At 58.5% G+C, this 15,208-nt stretch overlaps 1 protein-coding gene across 3 annotated transcripts in view; it reads left to right on the top strand.

Annotated features, from left to right (window-relative positions):
• The first annotated feature begins 11,698 nt into the window (after positions 1 to 11,698).
• Positions 11,699 to 15,208, top strand: part of ARHGAP26 (Rho GTPase activating protein 26) — a 104,084-nt gene continuing 100,574 nt past the window's right edge. The window contains exon 1 of one of the 3 annotated variants that reach the window (XM_056502578.1): positions 11,699 to 12,053. In XM_056502578.1, coding sequence (XP_056358553.1) covers positions 11,900 to 12,053 — 154 coding nt within the window. In that variant the 5' untranslated portion in view covers positions 11,699 to 11,899. The remainder of the gene's footprint in view (positions 12,054 to 15,208) is intronic. The other 2 variants (XM_056502579.1, XM_056502577.1) reach the window with 2 other exon arrangements.

Below are 15,208 nucleotides of genomic sequence, written 5' to 3'. Positions count from 1 at the left end.
GCCAGAACCCTGCCCTGCCCTGCCAGGCTGCTGCTGGGGACAACAGCCAAGCACAGCAGCCTGGGAAGTGCTGCTGAGCAGATAATCTGCAGGCACAGGCTGTGACAGCCTGCTCCAGTTTGTCACAGCACTGCCACCACCATTATAAACACACTAATTGGGTGCCCAGGCTGATGTATATGCAGGGGGAGTAACTCCTAAATAATTAAAAAATATTCTGCACTTGGTTTGCCACTGCACTTCTCACAGGAAAAGTAAGTGAGACATGAAGGCAATTTAAAAGTGATTTTTAAAATTTTCAGGCTGTTCTTTTCACTTTTTTTTTGTTTAATTTTTTACTATGTAAAAAACCTCCCTGCAGCTGATAAAGGCACAAGGAGTGAGGGAATTAAAGGTACAGAAGGAGGGCAATGAGGAAGAGTGTAAATCGTGCTTAAAGGGTATTGTAGGAACTACAGTTCACCCAAGTCCACATACCAGGAAACAAATATTTAATTGTACAGTAAATAACATATTTTTATGGTTCCAAACCAAATCTCAGAAGCCACATGAATATAAACAGGCATGAGATCAGCTCAGCCCTTGGCCCTCCTGCATCTGCCAAGGGATGGGGACAGCAAAGGGACGAGAACAGGAGGGGAGTGAGCAGGAGCAGACCTGGGAACTGGGACTGTGCTTGGGGGAGAGATTTGAGAGGTTGGCCTGGAGAGGAGAGTGCTGTGAGGGGAGGGGATTTCGGTGCTGACACTCAGCTGGGCACAGGCAGAGGGGCAGGAGTGCCAGAGACATCCCTGGGGATGGCTGGAGCACCTGGGACCCCTGGAAGGGCTGCAGTGCCTGGCACGGGGCAGTGACTGACCCAGGATAGTGCCCAGCCCAGGACAGTGCCTGGCACGGGGCAGTGACTGACCCAGGACAGTGACTGACCCAGGATAGTGCCCAGCCCAGGACAGTGCCTGGCCCAGGACAGTGCCTGGCACAGGACAGTGCCTGACCCAGGACAGTGCCCAGCCCAGGACATTGCCCAGCCCAGGACAGTGCCTGGCACAGGACAGGGACTGACCCAGGACAGTGCCTGGCACAGGACAGGGACTGACCCAGGACAGTGGCTGACCCAGGACAGTGACTGACCCAGGACAGTGCCTGGCACGGGGCAGTGACTGACCCAGGACAGTGACTTACCCAGCACAGTGCCTGGCCCAGGACAGTGCCTGGCACAGGACAGTGGCTGACCCAGGACAGTGCCCAGCCCAGGACAGTGCCTGGCTCAGGACAGTGCCTGACCCAGGACAGTGCCTGGCACGGGGCAGTGACTGACCCAGGACAGTGCCTGGCTCAGGACAGTGCCTGACCCAGGACATTGCCCAGCCCAGGACATTGCCCAGCCCAGGACAGTGCCTGGCACAGGACAGTGCCTGACCCAGGACAGGGACTGACCCAGGACAGTGCCTGGCACGGGGCAGTGCCTGACCCAGGACAGTGACTGACCCAGGACAGTGCCTGACCCAGGACAGTGCCTGGCACAGGGCAGTGACTGACCCAGGACAGTGACTTACCCAGCACAGTGCCTGACCCAGGACAGTGCCTGGCACAGGGCAGTGACTGACCCAGGACAGTGCCTGGCTCAGGACAGTGCCTGACCCAGGACATTGCCCAGCCCAGGACATTGCCCAGCCCAGGACAGTGCCTGGCACAGGACAGTGCCTGACCCAGGACAGTGCCTGACCCAGGACAGTGCCTGGCACAGGGCAGTGACTGACCCAGGACAGTGCCTGGCCCAGGACAGTGCCTGGCACAGGACAGTGCCTGACCCAGGACAGTGCCTGACCCAGGACAGTGCCTGGCACGGGGCAGTGACTGACCCAGGACAGTGCCTGGCACGGGGCAGTGACTGACCCAGGACAGTGCCCAGCCCAGGACAGTGCCTGGCTCAGGACAGTGCCCAGCCCAGCCCAGTGCCCAGCCCAGCACAGTGCCTGACCCAGGACAGTGCCTGACCCAGGACAGTGCCTGGCTCAGTTCAGTGCCCCTGGGGCTGCCCTTGCAGCAGATTTGGGATGAGCAGCTCTGCAGGCACTGGGTGTTTTTAACAGCACAGGGAATTGCTGCCCATCACAGGATCTTATCTGCACCTTTCAAGGTCCTCTGCCAGCAGCCTGTGAGAGCAAACAGGAGCAGTGCCCAGGCTGGCTGTGCTCAGAGAGGATAATTTAGTTCTGCTGCTCACACAGGTGCAGCCCCAGGTGCAGCTCCTGTCCCTTGTCCCCAGCACGGTGGTGATGATGGGGACAGGAGGGTGACGTGCTGTGACACGGGGCAAGAGGCTCAGGGCAGGGCCTGGCCATGGCCCCAGAGCAGCCTGGCTGGATGGCTCTGTGCATCCTTATCCCCATCCATCCTCATCCTCTGTCCATCCTCACCCCCATCCATCCCCATCCCCATCCATCCTCATCCTCTGTCCACACTCATCACCTGTACATCCTCACCCTCTGTCCACAGGGACACACAGACAGGCTGGCACAGGGACACACAGACAGGATGGCACAGGGACACACGGACAGGCTGGCACAGGGACACATGGACAGACTGGCACAGGGACACCAGGACAGGCTGGCACAGGGACACAGGGACAGACTGGCACAGGGACACACAGACAGGCTGGCACAGGGACACACAGACAGACTGGCACAGGGACACATGGACAGACTGCCACAGGGACACAGGGACAGACTGCCACAGGGACACACAGACAGACTGGCACAGGGACACATGGACAGACTGGCACAGGGACACAAGGACATAATGGCACAGGGACACACAGACAGAATGGCACAGGGACACACAGGATGGCTCAGGGACAAATGGACAGACTGCCACAGGGACACACAGACAGGCTGCCACAGGGACACACAGAGAGACTGGCACAGGGACACATGGACAGACTGGCTCAGGGACACATGGACAGGATGGCACAGGGACACATGGACAGACTGCCACAGGGACACACGGACAGGCTGGCACAGGGACACCAGGACAGGCTGACACAGGGACACAGGGACAGACTGGCACAGGGACACACAGACAGGCTGGCACAGGGACACCAGGACAGGCTGGCACAGGGACACAGGGACAGACTGGCACAGGGACACACAGACAGGCTGGCACAGGGACACCAGGACAGGCTGGCACAGGGACACATGGACAGGCTGGCACAGGGACACCAGGACAGGCTGGCACAGGGACACACAGACAGGATGGCACAGGGACACACGGACAGAATGGCACAGGGACACACAGACAGGCTGGCACAGGGACACCAGGACAGGCTGGCACAGGGACACATGGACAGGCTGGCACAGGGACACCAGGACAGACTGGCACAGGGACACACAGACAGGCTGGCACAGGGACACCAGGACAGGCTGGCACAGCTCCCTGCAGGGCAGCTCCTCCTTTTTCTTCTCATAATCATTAACTAAAAAAAACACAAACGTGTTTTCTGGTTTTTCTTCCCCTTTCCCGTAAATCAGCCGGGCTGCAGCCTCTCTGCTCCTGCCCTTCCAGCTCCTCCAGGGCTGGCTCAGCCCTCCAGGGATGTCCCCTCCAGGGATGTCCCCACTGCACCCAGCCCTTGGGGACCCTCACGGTCACCCTCTTGCTGTGCCACCGTTCCTCTGGCAGCAGGGGGCAAAAAAAGATGTGCAGAGCCAAGGACAGCAGAGACACACGGTGGTGGCACCAGAGGGGTGACACGGTGACACCAGGGGCTGCAGGGCCAGGCAAGGGAACCAGGACTGGCCCCTGAGCCCCAGCCCCAGGAACAAACCCTTTGTCTGGGCTTCCGGGCACGGCTGGGAGAGTTCTGGGGATTTCCACAGGAATTTCGAGAAGCTTTTGAAGATATTTTTATGCAGGAAAGGCAGTGGCCTTGCCTGATTATGAGAATTAAAAGGATTTGCACCGAAGCCAGCAGTAGGGAGTAGCTGTAAAGTGGCCTGTGTGCAGGGCTGGTCTCTGAGTGCTGGGGAGAGGAAAATCTCCATCCAGATTCCAGGAGCAGAGACAGAAAAAGGGACCAGCGAGGGCTGGGAGTGCTGAGCAGCACCAGGAGGAAATTCCTATTTACACAGGGAGAGGCAGAGCTTCAGCCCTGGGTCCTAGCAGGGCTAATGCACAGCAGACATCTCTGGAGCCCCTCCAAAAAGGAAACTAGAGTTTGGTTTGGGAACTTCTGGTTCTAATTCCTGGAAACACAGCTTCAGCTCAATTTCACAGTGGTTTGTGACGTTTTTCCAGTGGTTATACAAATTTTGGGAGAACATTCCTCTCCTTGGAATTGTCTTGTGATAATATAACCCCACTTAAGTGCTTGGAGGTTTCAGGTGGCTTCACACCCCTCCAGAGGGTGAAGCAGCTGCCCTGGAATGGATCCTGGGCTATAAATGCCTCTGCTCTGGCCACCTCTGGCTTTTGGGGGAGCTTTGCAGAGCTGCTGGCTGGGGCAGCTGTGCTGGTCCCCAGGCTGGGAGCACTGGTGTCCACTGGAATCCTCCCTGGAGGCACTGGGACAGGCTGAGGGATGCTGAGCCCTGGGATGGGACATGTGAGTGTCTGGTGCAGGTGGTGGCCAAACCTCTCCTGGCCTTGGGCTGGGTGCAGGTCACACCCCTGGGTGCTGCTGCTCCATCTCCAGGGGCACAGCTGAGTTTTTCTGGGGCAGGATGAGGCACCCCCAGCTCCTCTGCCTGGGCCCCCTCCCCTCTCCTCAGTCCCCTGTGTCACACCTGTGGAGGGTTTATCCGTGGAGATTATGAGACCAGAGCTCCCCTGTGGAACACAGAGAGAGGCTGATCTTTTATGTTTGCAGAGGAAATGAGTGGAAGCTGCTTGCCTTGGCCTTTGAGGGGATTTTGTATTTCTCTCAAAAAGGAGAGTAAGAATAGGCAGACTGTTTAACCTTTCCTGACAATGAAACTTTGTCATCTTTATAATTAACCCTGTTATTTAAATACTTCTTCCATGGATATCACTGACAATTTCATAGCCCTTGGTTCCTTCACTTTTCCATTTCAGCTTCCTGTGCTGCAGTGACTCCCAGGGGCGTGACTAATTTCACTTTTCCATTTAATTGAGAGCTTGTTTCTGATTTTGTGTGTTTAACTGTAGCTTGGCCAGCTGCTCAATGCCTTATCACTGCCCAAAACGCACCTGTCAGACCTTTTTCTTTCCTCCCAGGGAATTTAGAGAACATCTATGTCCAGACCTTTTTTTCAAAAACATTTCCACCACAGTGATGTGGTTTGGGTTTTCCCTGTTGTGTGTTGTGTGTCCACCTCCCCCCTTAAGAAATTCACCCAAAAAATCCTAAGCTTGAAACTCTTCTTATTTATGTATCACTTCTGGTTTTCTACCATTAAGACAGAACATTTTTCCTGATGGAAGCCTGTGGGGATGTTTCCTTTGCCATTTCTCTGGCAGTTACAGGAGCAGATTCCCTCTTCCCCTCATTGCTGAATATCCCCCACCCTGCTCTGCAGAATCCTTGTGATGCCTGGATGGAAAAGGACCAGTGAAGCTTTTGGACAGCCCAGTGCAAGGTCAGGGATGGAGGGGATGATGATGCTGGAAGCCCACCCTCCCTCAGGATGAGATTCACCTGGACCATAAGCAAGGGGACAGTGATCTGCAGCACCAGGGACCTGGCTTTGTCTGGAAGGTGAATAAATACACAAATACACGTGTGAAAACAGTGGAGTCGTGGCTGCCCCGTCCCTGGAAGTGTTCAAGGACAGCAGCCTGGTCCTGTGGAAGTTGTCCCTGCCCATGGTTGGAACTGGATGATTTGGGAGATCCCTTCCAGCCCATGCTGCTCTATGAAGCTCCTTTGTGTGTTTTTCCTGCATCATGTTCCATGTGCTAAATGCCTCCAGACAGCCCAGCCACGTCCCACCCTCATCTCTGTGCCTGAGAGCTGCCACATCTCCAGGAGCTGTGACCTTGCAGCCACTGCCTTCCTGGTGTGTGCTGCCCAGCAGCGATAATGCAGAGCTTTGTTCTGTCCCTCATGTGTGCACAGCCCTGGTAACATTTACAGTGGGAATGCTGCTCCCAAGGGACACAGAGAGGGCTCATTGTGGCTCCAGTCAAACGGGAATTTGTGCTGCCAGGAAACCTCTGCAATCCCCCACTGAGGCACTACTCTTTAAAATAATGTTTCTGATTTGTGAGTTGTTCTGTGTCCTGTTCCTGGCCAGAGCAGGGTGAGCACAGACCCCAGCATGGCAGTTCTAGAAGCTGCTTCAGCATGAGGCTCTCAGGGTGCCTTTGATCACCGGTCATCAATGCCACCACTGGAATCTGGGCACACAAAGCAGACATTGAGAGTAGAAGCCAGGCTCCAGCACCCTGAGGATCATCCTGGAACAAAAGTCAAGCTTGACATCAGGCTAGGAAAAGCCACAGGGGGTTGTGAGTGCCCTGTGCTCTGAGGAGGATCCTGGTTTGGGGTCTGGGCTCACACATCCCGACAGGAGGAGGGAGGTTTGCAGCTGGACAGGTGTTGGAGCAGAGTTTAAATCTTAATGAAGCAGTAAAGATGGAAGTAAGCTGCCTCTGAAATTGGGGAAGAGGGTGACAAGCAGCACTCTGGGGAATTGTGCCAAAAATGGAGAGAGTTGGGCAAAGTGCCACCCGTGCAGTGTGACAGGAGCTGAGGGCAGCCCAAGGGTCGGGGCACACACGGCTGCCCACGCCTCAGCTCAAGGGTTCTGAGACGTTTTCTTCTATTTTTAACAAGGAATCCAAGGAAACAAACCCTGTCCATGGCTGAAAGCTCAGGCACCAGGAGCCCTGTCAAGCACGGAGCGTCCCTGCGCTCCCTGCAGTGGAGCTGGGTCTATCTGCTCTGACACCTGCCAGGGAGAGGAGAGGCAATGGATGAGAGGTGTCCTGCCCTGGGCACAGCTCCCTGGCTGCACGGGGCTGTGGATGTGCCCCCAGGTCTCTGAGAGGGGCAGGCCCAGGCAGGTTGAGCGTGGCACAGACGAGCAGGAGGTGACGCCAAACCGGGAGAGGCTCGGCAGCCACGGCCACAGCAGAGCTCTGCAGGGACAGGAGCTCATGGCCCCAGGCACCAGCTGGGCTCGGGACCTGAAGGGGCTGGATGTGGCAGCACAGGCTGACTAACAGGAGATGGCACCGATATTTCTGTTCAACAGGAAGCCAGCTCCAAAGCCAGCTCCAAATCAGACTTGGCAGCACAGCTAACGATGAGTACTGCAAAATTCATGGGAGGTTAATTGGAGTGAGCTGGGAGCTGGAGAGGGTTTGGGAGCAGAGACCCCAGCCCGGTTTGCTTCTCATTTTGGGGGGACCTGCCCCACTGCAGAGGCTCAGCTGTGTCACTGCTGTTCCCGTCTCCTGTCTGGTCTCGCCCACCCCAGCAAATCTGCCTGAGGGCCAGGAGGAGTGACTGCAGGGAGAAGAGTGAGCTGCAGAAGGGAAAAAAGGGAATTGAGTAGGTGGAAATTCATGTGTGACTGTGAGGGGAAGTACTGTTCCACTCTAAAATATAAATATCTAAAATGATGTTCTATGGGAAGCTGGCGAGTGCTCGGTGGAGGGAGCACTGTCACGCTGAAGGTGTCACTGAGGCTTGCTGCAGTCACATGGAGAAGTGTCAAACAAGAATACAGCCACAGCACGATTCCAGGGTAGCAGGGGAGAAGGGGAAACCCTTGGTGTCTGCCCCAGAGTTGCATTCACAGCCAGATCAAGGATCAGGTCTCTTGGAGGGCTGTCAGTACAACGTGCCCTTTGGTTTACAACAGGGAATTCAAGGGGATTCATCATGATGGTCTAATGTATTATCTGGAGCAGGGTTGTTTTATTTTTGCCATATACAATGCCTCATCTGTATCTAGCCCCATAAAAAGAGTCCTGGGAGCAAGGAAGATGTGAGTGTGATATACAGCCACACAATAACTAGGCCTTGAACATTGCTGCCTGAGGGCAGCTCCAAGAAACCTCTGGTTCAGCTCCTGCACTCTGGCAGCCAGGATGCCTGCTGCTGCCTCCTGGGCTTTAATGAAATGCATTAGTGCCAAAGCCTCTGGTGCTGTGAGGGCTGGAGCAGTGGGTGGTTTTCCACCATCCCTGTACCACATCTTTGATTTTCACAGTGCTGGGAATGCTGCTGGGGCAGGGAGGCTCCGAGATCCCCGAGGCAGGGCAGTGATGGGATGAGGGGTTTAGGTCCTGGGGTCCCTGGGAGGGTGCTGAGCTCACAGCCAGCCCCTCCAGCCCCTCCAGCCTCTCAGGCAGAGCTGAGGTGGGGGCTCAGAGCAGGGCTGGCTCCTCTCCTCCTGCTCCTGCTGTCACTCCAGCTTTCCCTGATTGCTGAGCCCACCTGGCAGGAGCTTTCCCGGAGGAGAAGGGGCTCCTTGTGCCCTGTTAGCAATGGATGTGTCACAGGCACCCATGAAAGCACAGTGAGGATGGGCAGGAGTGTGGAGGTGGGAAGATGCTGTGCTCAGAGCAGGGAGCTGATCCAGCTGAAAGCTCGCTCTGGAAGGAATTGCTGTTTTTCAAACAAACCGGTTTGATCCAGCTGGTTGTGTGACCCACCCAGAGATAAGGCTGGTGGCCAGCGAGGGCTGGGGCTGATCTGAGCTGGGGCTGATCTGAGCTGGGGCTGATCTGAGCTGGGGCTGTTGCAGTCAGAGAATCCCAGACTGGTTTGTGCTGGGAAGGGCTTCAAAGGTCGCCCAGTTCTCACCCCCTGCCACGGCAGGGACACCTCCCACTGTCCCTTTGCTCCCATCCCCATGTCCAGCCTGGCCTTGGGCACTGCAGGGGTCCAGGGGCAGCCTCAGCTGCTCTGGGCACGTGTGCCAGCCCTGCCCATCCTCCCAAGGAACAATTCTCAATATCCAGCCCTGCCCTCTCCCTCTCCCTTCTGCTCAGCTGTGGCAGCCCCCACCCCTGCACCCAGCAGTTATTTGATCCAGAGTCACCTCATCTAGGTAGAAACTGTTCTTTTCTATTTTTATTTTAATGCTGGGGTAGTTTTCTGCAGATGTTCCCTGAGCGAGTGAGCTGTGGGATGTGGGTTGGTGAGTGAGGGAGAATGTGCTAATGTGTGGTCAGGGGGTGGGAGTGTGGGATTAGGGCAGCCACAGCTTTCCTCTGTGGGAAGGATGTGAGAGCACAGCCCTGCAGAGGAGAGGAGGAGGGCTCCTGTGGCCAGTGGGACGAGCTCTCAGTGGCCAGGGCTCTGCCCAGTGCTGCTGGATCCCTGCTCAGTGTCCAGCTGACCTGGCTCACTTGGGTGAGACAGCCCAGCTGCTTAAAACAATAAACCACAGCAGGCAAATATGGCAGGGATTACAGAGGGATGCAAGCTGCTGTTACCCACAGCAGGAGGATGTGGAAGTCTGTTTGCTTATTTTTCCTTTCAGTGATAAATGTTCTCAGGAATGTGGTGGGATTTTTGGGGTGTCCTGGGCAGGGCCATGAGCTGGGCTGGGTGATCACTGCTGGTCTCTCCCAACTCAGGATATTCTGTGATATTCTTTTTATGCAATCCTAGGAAAATGGGGCTGGAAGATGTCCATGGCTGTTCCTCCCTGCTGCTCTGCTCTGCTCCCACATTTGGAGCTCAATCTCGAGTGTCTCCTGATGAATGAAGCCAGAAAAAAGGGGAGAAGATTCCTCAGTGCCTGCCTGAGGCCTCGCTCCCAGTGCTATGTGTGGTGTTTCATGTATGGCAGAGCTTTGTATGGCCTCGATTCTGCCCTCATCAGAAAATGACAGTCTGAGCATCATCATTTTCTGTGACTCTGGAAAAGTGCTGAAAAAAATTCAATTTTGAGCCCCAGATATTCACATCCTCTAAGGCAGTGCCCTATAAATCTAGTTACAGGTTCTTTTCTATTAGCAGTAAGTGCTGGAGCACTTTTAAATACCAACAATGGTGATGGAGAAGGATAAAACCAAAATAGTGCTCCTGTGGCTTTGTGCAGGGTAGAATTAGGGAGCATAATCCAAATAATAACATCTCGTGCTTTTGTGGGGCTGCGTGCATATGGCGTAAATGACAGCTCATTAAACTTTATATCCTGCCTACCAGATAAGCATGTAATTAGTATTACATCCTTTTTTATAATTAGGAGGCCTCATCCAAAAAACCGTGGCTCACAAACCATATTTGAAGGCGGTGACTCAGCCTGAATTAGGCTGTGGCGTGAGGATGGAGAGAATCGCGCTTGGGAGGATTGAAAAAAAAAACCCAACAAAACAGAGACAAAAGGTTGAGCTGGTGTCAGGTTCCCGTGCCTGCTGGAAAACGCAGGTGGATGAAGTTTTGAGCAGGAGGGAAGGGCTGGAGCCCGGATCGGGCAGGACAATGTGCCGGGGGTGGCAGCACCGTGTGCCCAGGGTGGCAGGACCGTGTGCCCAGGGTGGCAGGACCGTGTGCCCAGGGTGGCAGGACCGTGTGCCGGGGGTGGCAGCGCTGGCACCGCTGGCGTTTCACGGCTGAGCTGCCAGGAATGCTCGGTGGGAGTGAGGGGGACAGGGCGAATTCCAGCGCGGGGATTATCCGCGAGTGTGGCTCTGTGTCACAGGCTGCGGGCAGAGGTCCCGGTCCGTGCGTGTCCCGGTCCCTGCGTGTCCCGGTCCGTGCGTGTCCCGGTCCCTGCGTGTCCCGATCCGTGCGTGTCCCGGTCCCTGCGTGTCCCGATCCGTGCGTGTCCCGGTCCCTGCGTGTCCCGGTCCCTGCGTGTCCCGCCTCGGGGCGCTCGGGGCTCCGCTCGGGGCCGGTGTTTGAGCCGGGACTGGCTGAGCTCAGCTCCCTGCGCTGTGTCCCGCTTTCCCGGGGATGAGTTGTCACCGTGCACCTGATGGCAGCCAGGGGACCCGCCGGGAGCAGCAGCTGGCGTGTGCGGCCGCAGATGGAGGGAAGGAGGTGACGAACCAGCTGCTGCGCCCCAGCCAAATTCCTGGCGTGCTGCTGGAGGGGAGAAGCCAGCGGGGCTGTGCGTGCGGGGGAAGTGCCGGCATCCATCATCCCCGCAGGGAAGTGGTGACAGCCGCCGTCTGTGGGACGATGCTCTTTTGGGGACACGGCGCTGGGACAGGGCCCCGCAGCTCCGCGCTGGTGCCGCCTTCTCCCGCTGCCGCTCCGCATCCAGCCCTTCCAGGAGATTACGGCTTTATTCTCTCAGATCACACCACTAAGCCCGGGCAATAATCTCCCGCACAGATGTGCGATGGCAGCACGAACGTGCGAGCCGTCACCGGGCGGGAGCAGAGCAGGGCCGGGCCGGGCCGGGCAGGGTGGCGGGAGCGGGGCAGGGCCGGGCCGGGCAGGGCAGAGCGGGGCCGGGCAGGGTGGCAGGGCCGGGCAGAGCGGGGCAGGGCAGGGCAGAGCCTGGGCCGGGCCGGAGCCGCCGCTGCGGAGCCGCCGCTGCCTCGGGCGGGGCCGGCCCAGGTGCGGGAGCCGCGGGGAGAGCCCGGCCCGGCCCCGCCCCCGCAGCTGATTGGCCGAGCGGACGGAGGGGGCGGGGACAGGCGGCACGGGCGCGCTCCCATTGGCTGGCTGCGGGGGGGCGTGGCGCGGCGGCGGCGCGGGCGGGCCCGGCGCGGGCGGCGCCCCCGAGCGGCGGCCCCGGCTCCGCCCCCGCGCGGCTCCGCTCCCGCCGCTCCGCCCGGCCCCGCTCCGGCCCCGCTCCCGCCCCGCTCCGGCTCGGCTCGGCTCGGCTCGGCTCGGCTCGGCCTGGCCCGGCACCGCGCTCCCGCCGCCCGCCCGCACCGGCGGCTGCGCGCCTCGCCCTAGAAACCCTTCCGCTTTGCGTTCGCTCCGGATTCCTGCGCGCTTTCCCCCGCCGTGCCGGGCAGCATGGGGCTGCCGGCGCTGGAGTTCAGCGAGTGCTGCCTGGACAGTCCGCAGTTCCGGGAGAGGCTGCGCTCCCACGAGGCCGAGCTGGACAAGACCAACAAGTTCATCAAGGAGCTCATCAAGGACGGGAAGTCGCTCGTCGCCGCCCTCAAGAGTAAGTGCGGGGCTGGGGGCGGCCCTGCGGGACCCCCGACCCCCGCCCGGCCCCGGCCGTGCCCGCCCAGCCGGGTCCCCCTGTGCCCACCCGTGTCCCCGCTGTGCCCACCCGGTCCCCGCTGCGTGCTGTGCTGTGCTGTGCTGGGCCGTGCGGACCTGCCCGGTGCTGGTGCTGCTCCAGCAGGATGTGCCTGCCATGGTCCGTGGGGACGCGTGTGCTCCTGGGTCTGGACCACCGGCACAGGCGGGCCTTGCCCAGTCCGCCTGGTCCATCGGGGAGGATCCGTGGGATGTGCAGGGGTCCGGTCCGGGTCCGTGCGTGGCCATGGTCCGTTGGGATGTGTGTGATGCTGGTTCTGGTGCAGCAGGTCCAGTCCGTGGCCCTCGGGGGTGGCATCCTTTGGGAGCGGTTTTCTGGGGTGATGGGTTGGTGCCTTTCCCCCCAGCCCCCCGCCTCCGGCTGTCCTCTGTCCCCTCTGTGCTCAGGGTGGGGGATGCCCGGAGCCCCCAGTGTGGCTCTGCCCGGGCTGATCCCACCAGGGCTGTCCCCTCTGTCCCCTCTGTCCTCTCTGTCTTCTCCGTCTCCATGGAGCTGCCTGCAAAGCTGCGGAGCGGTGAGGAGGGGTCTGGGTGGGAGGAGGATGCAGCGATGCGGGCTGGGGACAGCCTCACCTGTGGCTGGCACTGCCCGGCCCTCCCTCGTGGCCAGGCTGGGCTGGCTCTGTCCCACGGCCAGGCTGGGGACACCAGTGCAGGGCTGTGCCCTCGGGGTGCTGGGCTGGGTGGGCTGCTCCCTGAGCTGTTTCTGCTGTTCCATCGCAGGGTCATTCAGTTTCTTTGGCCCAATTCACAGGGTGTTTCCCCATCTGGGGGTGTGTGTGTATCCAGCACACGTGGTCACCCGCCTGTGCCATGGGGTGCCAGGGGCACGTCACCATCACGGGTGCCCCTGCAGCATCACCTGCCCTGAGCCAGCCTGGCCGGGGTCACTGTGGGGTCTGTGGGACAGCGAGGTCACCCCAGTGAGCACGGGCAGGTGATGCTCTGTCTGTTTCCCAGAAGGAAATAGACCCTGTTCTTTCCCAGGAGGGCTGATTCCCACTCCCTCCCCTTCTGATCTCACACCCCATGGCATAGCTCCTCTGTGCTGAAGGAGCAGCTGGGAACATCTGGCTCACAGGGACTCCCATTGTACCAACCCTTGGCATTTGGGGTTAAAAGAATCTCCAACCCGACAGCTGGGGGTGTGTTTATGGTTCAGCAGGTCTGAGCTGTGTTCTGCTGTGGAGCATTTGCTGAAGGCAGCAGTGCCTGGCCCTGCCTGCAGCATTCATTTTATCCAGAACAAATCCTACAGCCTTGCTCATCACAGAAAATCCCTTTTGGGAGGGAGCTGCTCAGTCCCAAGGTGTCTCTGGGCTTAGTCAGTGAGCTCCTGGCAGGTGATGGCCGAGGTGGCCAGCTGTGCCCTGGGCCTGCTGTGCAGGTGTTTTGGGCTGTGCAGGTGATTTGGGATGTGCTGTGTGCAGGTGATTTGGGATGTCCTGTGTGCAGGTGTTTTGGGGTGTGCTGTGTGCAGGTGTTTTGGGGTGTGCTGTGTGCAGGTGTTCTGGGTTGTGCTGTGTGCAGGAATTATGGGCTGTGCTGTGTGCAGGTATTTTGGGATGTACTGTGTGCAGGTGTTTTGGGGTGTGCTGGGTGCAGGTGATTTGGGGTGTGCAGGTGTTTTGGGGTGTGCTGTGTGCAGGTGATTTGGGGTGTGCAGGTATTATGGGATGTGCTGTGTGCAGGTGTTATGGGATGTGCTGTGTGCAGGTGTTTTGGGGTGTGCAGGTGTTATGGGATGTGCTGGGTGCAGGTGTTTTAGGGTGTGCTGGGTGCAGGTGTTTTAGGGTGTGCTGGGTGCAGGTGTTTTGGGGTGTGCAGGTGATTTGGGGTGTGCTGTGTGCGGGTGTTTTAGGGTTGTGCAGGTGATTTGTGCTGTGTGCAGGTGTTTTGGGGTGTGAAGGTGTTTTGGGGTGTGCAGTGTGCAGGTGTTATGGGATGTGCTGTGTGCAGGTGTTTTGGGGTGTGCTGTGTGCAGGTGATTTGGGGTGTGCAGGGGTTTTGGGGTGTGCTGTGAGCCCCCCTGGGCTCCTGCCCCCGGCTGTGGCCGTGGCTGTGCTGCTCCAGGCAGGAAGAATGCTCCTGGCCTCTGGAGATAAGGATGTTTTTATGGCTGAATTGTTTTGTAGCTTCTATTGAATGTGTTCCTGGATTAGCCCTTAATTCCTGCACAGGCTGGGGGGAGCTCCAGCGGTGCCCAGGCTGCAGGGACAGGATTCTGCTGATTCTGCTGAGAGTGAATCAGTGCCCAGGCGCCAGCTCTGCTGCCCTGCCGCCACCTCCCTGGCACGTGTGGCACCAGGGTGGTCCCCAGGTGCTCTGGGGAGGGTTTGGGGCACGTGGAGGCTGGGAGGGACTGTCCCCTCCCTGGTGGGATGCTCAGCCCTCTGTGCATCCTTCTCCTGCTCTAGGAGTGACTTCAGTGGCTCCAGTGCCTCCCACGGGTCTGGCCCAGCCCTTCCCACGTGTGTCACCCTCAGTGTGTGACAGGTCCAAGGTCTGATGTCCTACAGACCATTCCAGTGTCCAGCACGGGGATGGAGATGCTCCAGGGGTGAGGAGCTGCTGTGCTGCCTGTTGCTGGTTGTTGTATCTGTGTCACTGCTGCAGGGGCTGGGATGTCACCCCTGTGAGCCCCCACGGTGCCTGGGGGCCATTCCTGACTGTCACCAGCTGCTTGCTCTTCTTAGCCAGCCATTATTTTATTTTTAAGTGTTGTTTCCAGGCGGTTTTGGTTTGTCCCCCCATGGCTGGGCATGGTGGCCTTGTCTCACTGTCCTTGTCTCCAGGCCTGGGGACAGCAGACCCCTGCTCAGGACAGGCTGCCTGTGCACTGGGGGGTTCCCAGGGTGTCTGGGCCGTGTGACAGCCTGCAGAGTTACGTGAGGTCTTGGCAATATCCTCTCTCCTTTTCCTTCCTCTTGCCTCTTCTGCTGAGCGTTTCACATCCTCTTTGTGTGGAGACAGCGTGGGGAGAGTGTAACTCTGGGGTGGTGAAGGGCTGCTTGGGCTGGGAGGTGGAGGGCAGGAGGAGGAAGAGGGAGGAAG

This window comes from Oenanthe melanoleuca, chromosome 13 (assembly GCF_029582105.1).
Source record: "Oenanthe melanoleuca isolate GR-GAL-2019-014 chromosome 13, OMel1.0, whole genome shotgun sequence".
Classification (NCBI taxonomy): Eukaryota; Metazoa; Chordata; class Aves; order Passeriformes; family Muscicapidae; genus Oenanthe; species Oenanthe melanoleuca.
This window is presented reverse-complemented; position numbering and strand designations above follow the sequence as displayed.